General features: G+C 60.5%; 1 protein-coding gene across 1 annotated transcript; it reads left to right on the top strand.

The window, feature by feature from the left end:
- The first annotated feature begins 1,499 nt into the window (after positions 1–1,499).
- On the top strand, positions 1,500–5,651 carry CRIP1 (cysteine rich protein 1). Its single transcript, XM_074151351.1, has 5 exons — positions 1,500–1,574; positions 4,500–4,594; positions 4,725–4,782; positions 4,907–4,954; positions 5,292–5,651. The coding sequence occupies exons 1-4, from the start codon at positions 1,535–1,537 to the stop codon at positions 4,945–4,947; spliced, it is 234 nt and encodes a 77-aa protein (XP_074007452.1). The 5' UTR covers positions 1,500–1,534; the 3' UTR covers positions 4,948–4,954; positions 5,292–5,651.
- The last annotated feature ends 825 nt before the right edge of the window (positions 5,652–6,476 follow it).

Raw genomic sequence — 6,476 nt, forward strand, 5'->3', positions numbered from 1 at the left:
CATATGGGAGGGGAAGCAGGGCCCCCAGAGAAGGGAGAGGACATGCCCTGTCCCCCACATTTCATCAGGGTGCCAGCTGAATCCCCGTGGTGCAGGGAGGGGGTCCTGGCCTGGGCAATGCAGCCAGGTGCTCATGGGGCACTGTGGCTTGGTGCAGGGGGATGTGGCGTGGCTGAAATACCGTGCTTGCATGTGTGTGGTGCCTCAGGGTGGGACGGGCTGGCAGGAGGCAAGGTGGAGGCAGCAGTCCTAGCAGGACACCTCTCCTCCCATGCTGTAAAACACTGTCTCGGCGTGACTCACAACTTTTGGGGCAGCGGGCTTCCCAGTGATGTCCCTGCCAGCACAGGATGCTGACCACCCTGCTGAGCCCAGTGGTGCCCTTGCAGCAGTGTACTGGAGGTGCTCCCCAGCCTGCAGTAGGGCTGCCGGCAGGTGGGGTGACCCTGGGACCAAGGGCAGCAGTGGGGAGCATCAATGGGATGAGGGCTCCTGCTGGGAGGGGAGGCTGGAGCCAGCCTGAGTCACAAAGCAATCCCAGTTGAACCATGAACTGTGCCTCCAGGCACAGCTCGCCGCCTCCTGCACCCATGAGTGGGCTCCGGTGTCAACAGGGCCCTGTTCATGCCCGTGGGAGGGTGAGGCGTGCCCTGCATTTCGGAAGGCAGACGCTAGGCGTCTTGGTGCTGGGTTTCACAAGCCCTCGTGACCTTTGCAGCACAGCAACGTGCCCTGGGGAAGATTGTTTCATACAAAACAGACCTTTGGATAGGCTTTTCATTTCCTTCTCAGCCAAGCACATAGGAACAGCAAGTCCTCGCTCCTAATAAAATGACAACAGTCAGCAATGCAGATGGGCTGGCTCTTTGGGGTGAGCGGAGCCATGTCCCACACCCACACCATTCCTGAGGTCCTGCAAGAGGGGGGTTACAGTCCTACAGCTCCCTCCTGCTTCACCTCATACCCCAGACTTCCCCACGGGCAGGAGACGCTGTCTGAGGGTCGACTTTTACACTCCCTTAGGAGACACAGGTCTGTGCTCGGAGGGGGTGAGCCCTGGTGGTCAGCACCCCATGACTCCATCTGGGAACGTGGTTAACTGACAGATGCCAATCACACCTCCAGCCCCACTCAGAGCGGGGCCCTCGGCCACCTGCACACCGCAGGCGTGGGCAGGGGCTCGGGGCGCAGAGTGTGGGGCGTGCAGGGGGTGCGGGGCGCAGTGGGTGTAGGGGTGCAAGGGGTGTGGGGGTGTAAAGGGTGCAGGGCTGCAGGATGCAAAGGGCAGGGGGGTGCAGGTGGAGGCACTGCAGGGTGCAGAGGGTGTCGGGCTGCAAGGGGTGCGGGATGGAAGGGGTGCGGGGCCGCGCCCTGGGAGCCCCTGCAGGGCTGTGCCCGGGGCGGCTGCCTCCAGCTGCGGGCGGGGCCGCACATCTGGGCGGGGCGGGGCGGGGCGGCCGGGCAGTGACTCCGGCGGGGCCGCCGCGGAGCATCCCACAGCCGGAGCCAGCGGCGAGCCGAGCCGACCGCCAGCATGCCCAAGTGCCCCCGCTGCCAGAAGGAGGTCTACTTCGGTAAGGACTTCCTGCTCCCTCCCCGGCCGCCTCCACCCCGCGGGGACGGGCTGCTTAAGCCGGGGTGCCCCGATGCTGCACCCCGCCAGACTTCGGGTCCCCGGGGCACCCCGGCGCTGCGGGTCCTTGGGGCACCCTGGTGCTTACAGGTCCCTGTGCACCCCAGTGCCGCGGGTCCAGGGTGTCCCGATGTCGTGCGCCCCAGCACTGGAAATTCTTGGGGTTCCCTGATGTTGCGCACCCATGCGCCATGGGTGCCCTGGGTGGGTGGCCCTATAAGTCCACCCAAGGAGAAGGTGCCTCGCTGCACAGTGTGGGATGTAGCGGTTACCTCCAGCCTGCAGACAGGGCCACAGCACGGCATGGGAGCTCAGCCCTATTTCCTTCCCACATCACTCGCAGCCCCATGTCAGTTTGGAGCCCAAAGGCCCAGCCAGTGTAGCTTGCTGCTCTGAAAGACTGGGTGGGCAAGCAAGCACCTTCCCAAGGGAAAATCCTGCCCTCAGGCATGTTCCTGGGTCAGTGGGTTGCCCGCACGTTGTCCTGCGTTGTTTAGCGCAGTGAGATGACAGCCGTGCGGTGTTATTTTTAATCCACCATTGCAGGCTAGGCATGAGCCTTGTTGGGCTGCTGACTGGGTTTCAGGCAGGTGTCCTCCCCCCCAACCTGGGGCCCCAAAGCTCAAGGTTCTTGCACCTTCTGGTGCCGTGGTCCCGCTGTCCTCCCCGGCGATATTTGGGGGATTTGAGCCTCTTGCCCTGCTGGGAGCAGCTGCTGGAGCAGGTGGGATCCGGCTGCCAGGCATCCCCACTTCCCTGGTTTAGATGAACTGGAGGGTGTGTTTGCTGGGAGCAGCTTATTAAGCACTCGCTGCTTTTTAATTTACTAGAGATGAGGGATCTGGGACCCAAGTGCTGTCACTAACTTCTGGTCTCTCTGCCTTATTTCTGCTCTGGTTGTGTGTGTGCCCCAACTTCTACTTTGGCTCTGCCAAAGAAATCGGAGGCTCAAACACAGGGGCTGCTGTCCCTGCCGAAGAGCCATGTCCATTCGTTAGTGATGCCTGCCCTGGGGAGGTGTGCTGGGTCTGGGGTGGGTGCTGCCTGGAGGGCTGCTGGGGACATGGCTCCTGTGGTTGGGGAACATCTCCACCTAAACCTGAACTCACTGCTTGCAGCCAGGCTTTGAGGTGGGGGTTTGGCACAATACAGTTCGTGGCTCCCTCCTGCAACCAATGGTCCTGGGGCACCTCATTTACCCACGTGGCTTGATACCAGGAGCTATCAAGGTCCTGGTGTCAGTGTCTGCCTTTCCTATGTCCCTGTGGACCTGCTTTGATCCCAGTCGGGGTGAGCTGGGTTTGCCAAGCCTACAGGTGCGGCCGTGGAGGTGTGGGGACGGGGCCATTTGATCAAGGAGGGGTTTGGCCCCCACGCTTATCAGGCTGCTCTTACGAAACCATCCTCTGTTGATGCAGAGGCTGAGGAGGGTTCAAAAGTGGCTGGAGGACTGAGCTCACTGCCTGATTTCTGTGCTTGGAGATAAGGAGTGCCGGCAGAGGAAGCTCTGCTCCAGTGCACCCTGGGGCTCTCAGAGCTTGGCGGTCCTGCTCAAGCATTCCTTGGGCTGCTTTCAGCCAAATCATGTCTGTAGAGAGCAAGAGTGAAGAGGGGATGATGCCGAGAGGACTGGGGTCAGGGTTTGCAGGGCCAACACCAGCTTTTCAGGGGCATCTCAGCTGAGTGGCCGAGAGCTGGAGGGAGCCCTGCTGCAGCAACCCTCGGCAGAGCTCCTGCCTGAGTGTTGGGGCAAATGCTTGTGTGAGAGGGGGGGATGTTGAGCTCTTTCCAGAAAGCCTGGGATGGGAGGGTTCCACCACAGCCAGCCTTGGGTTCTTGGGGCTGCCCGAGGGGAGGATGCTGCAGCCCCCACCAGGCTATGGGCACAGGAGGCTCTTTGTGCCGCTTGGGGACAGCAGCGGGGCTGCCTCGTGACATTTGGGCGCTGCCCCCGCTCCCACCTCTGCAGCCACTGGCTTGCTCCTTGCATAAGCTGTTGTGGACGTATTTGGACTCCAAAGAAGAGGTGCTTCAGGCTGTTGAGGCCCCCCCGGGGCATGTGCTGTCAGCAGCGGCTCGATCCCATTGCTCGACCTCCTTTTGCAGACATAGGGAGAGTTCTCGGACGAGGTTACTGTGGAAAGCTCTGCTTTATCACTTAATAAATTCCCAGGAGCACAGCTGCCAATATGAAGAGCACGTGTGTCTGCAGAAAATACCCACCTCCCCCGCTGTGCCGCAATTAAAAGCCACCCTGTTCTCCATAAACATGTCCTGGCCTCAGCAAACAGCACATTGTCCCCTCCGCAGCCGCCTGAACCCCGGCCAAGCTCCAGCTCTGCTCTGGTTTTCCATGGTGTGTGCAAAATCAGAGCTGTGGCCAGACTGCCGGCGGCTGGAGGGGACTGGTTTCTATTGGGGCAGGGCATGGCGATGGCTTTGCCTCCTGGTCCTTGCCAGCATCCCCCCTTCACCCTGCAAACTCTAGTGATCACTTGGGCTCCAGCTGGCTGGGGAGAAATTCATCCTCTTGCAGGTGTTGGAAGGGGAGAGGTCCCCAAATATTTGGAAGATGGATAGATCCCCAAATCTTTGGAAGATGGATAGAGGTTGGTCTATCTCCATGGATGCAGTAGTGTTCACCCTGGCTGGTTTCAGACCCAGGTGCCTGGATGTGGGCATGGTGATGTGCATGCACAGCAAGCACTTGGGTTTGAAACACAGTGCCCTCTGTCCTGGACAAGTACACTTGAGAAAATGTCCCAAAATGTCCTCCCCAGGGTTGGTGGTAGGGAGGCCAACATGCCAAAACCGACTTGTTGCACCCGTTCAGTGCCTCAGCTAACCCATCTCCTTTCCATGGCAGCCGAGAAGGTGACTTCTCTGGGGAAGGACTGGCACCGGCCCTGCTTGAGATGCGAGAAGTGTAACAAGACCCTGACATCTGGAGGCCATGCAGAGGTGAGGTTTGCTGCCCAGGAGGTCCCTGTCCCCCGCAGCTAGGGGCTGCAGGAGCGGTGGGATGGGCAGAGATGGAGCTGAAGGGCTATCGGGGATGGTCGGGGCTGATGCTCTTTCTCTCTCCCCGCAGCACGATGGCAAGCCGTACTGCAACCACCCCTGCTACGCTGCCTTGTTCGGGCCCAAAGGTAGGGCTGTTGTGGCTGGGGTTGTGGGAGGGAGGGGAAGGGGGCTCGGGGCTCCTGTCTCTTGGTGAGGTGCATCCCTCGGTGCACTCGCAGCGATGCTGACCCCACTCTGTTTCGCTTCCAGGGTTCGGCCGGGGAGGAGCTGAGAGCCACACGTTCAAGTAAACCTCAGGTTGGTGCTTCCCCTCGGAGCTCCCCTTCTGCCTCCGGCTGCACGGGCTGGTGGGGCTGACCCCCCGAGGGAAGCGGGGAAGGCAGGTGTGCCTCGGCGTCTCTCTGTGACTCCCAGCCCTGGCGCCAGTGCTTGGGAGCAACCTCCTGGGTGCCAGCTCCTCCTCTCCGCCAGCCCCAAGCGACTGTCAGCACCCCCTTAGCTCTGACGCCGAAGGCTTTTGCTTTGTGGCCAGTCGGCAAGGACAGGGTGTGCCCCGGAGCAATGTTGTCCCTGGGACGTCTCCACTCCCAGCCCAGCCTGACTTCATCCGCCCCTCTCTTCCATCCCTCTCCAGGTCTGACGGCCAGGGTTCCCAGCACAGCCTGAAGACAGCACAAACGCACCGCGACAGACATGCATTTTTGTTTTTAATTCACTCTCTACTAGACTAGCACGTTAAAAGCAATAAGTAACCAAGGCTGAGGCTGGTGTGGAAAGGGGCTCTGCTCCAGATGGAGCACTGCTGGGGTGGGGGCGTCGGGACGCCCTGCCGGATAGGAAATTTGGCCGGTATCGCTGAAGGCCGCCTGGAGAGGAGACCACACCCTTCCAGCCAAAACCCAGCCCTGCTTTTGGCACCCGGCTCTCGTGGCTGGGCCCACAGTTGTATTCTCAGTCTTTAATAAACCCAGACCGAAAGATGCTTCCCCCATGCAGTGGTTGTGCTCTCTGTAAGGGGAGGTCCCGCAGGACTCGTTTGCAAAGCACTTGCCACTTGCCTAAGGACCCCACGTGGCCTCTGGATCGAGCTCCACACCATGTGATGGCTCCATGTGCTTTTGCTCTTGGGGTGCATGGGATCCTGCCCATGGTTGCCCAACCCGGGGGCTGCCCAAGCCATGCGGGGCAAAAGCAGCCCCCGGGTGCTGTGAGTACCCAGGCTGAGTGTGCCCCAAGGGAGAGGGGTGGTGGGTGTCATACCAGTGCTTGCCCAGAGGCTTGGTCTTCCTGGGCTCAGGGGGAAGGTCATACCCCACCTACAGCCTTGCTGGGTCTGTGCCATGGCATTTGCAGAAGAGTAAAGCGTGGTGGCTCCCGCCATGAGCCACCTCTTGTTGCCTGTGGCTGTAACAGGGTTCAAGCAGAGGCATGCGGTGCTGCTGGACAAGGGGCTGAGGCTGCTGACCCACAGACTCTCCAGCACTCAACAACCTCCTGGCTTCATCCTGGCCCCTGGCAGTGCTTGCTGGAAAGCCATGCCCGTGGGCAGCCCCCAGCTCTTCGCTCCAGGATCTGAGATGGCACTTTTCGGCCCTCAGTTGGGGCAGGGAGGTGTGTTGCTGGGAAGCAGTTGACTGTCACATCAGGAAAACCTGGTGTTTGCTGCTTTTGCTCTGAGCAGCCCTACGGAAAGGCCAAGTAAGGAGGAGGTTACCAGCAAGGCAGAGCCAGCCTCCCTCCATCAGAAAAGCAAAGGTGCAGTATTACAAAGCGAGAGCTGGCTCACAAGAGAGAGCTGGCTCTTTCTTGTTTCAAACTC

This window comes from Numenius arquata, chromosome 8 (assembly GCF_964106895.1).
Source record: "Numenius arquata chromosome 8, bNumArq3.hap1.1, whole genome shotgun sequence".
Taxonomy (NCBI): Eukaryota; Metazoa; Chordata; class Aves; order Charadriiformes; family Scolopacidae; genus Numenius; species Numenius arquata.

Excerpts from the sequence above, each read along its gene's own strand:
- CRIP1 (XM_074151351.1), top strand. The coding sequence starts at position 1,535 with ATGCCCAAGTGCCCCCGCTGCCAGAAGGAGGTCTACTTCG. Across the intron at positions 1,575-4,499 it reads CCAGAAGGAGGTCTACTTCG|CCGAGAAGGTGACTTCTCTG; the intron begins GTAAGGACTTCC and ends TTTCCATGGCAG. Across the intron at positions 4,783-4,906 it reads TGCCTTGTTCGGGCCCAAAG|GGTTCGGCCGGGGAGGAGCT; the intron begins GTAGGGCTGTTG and ends TTTCGCTTCCAG.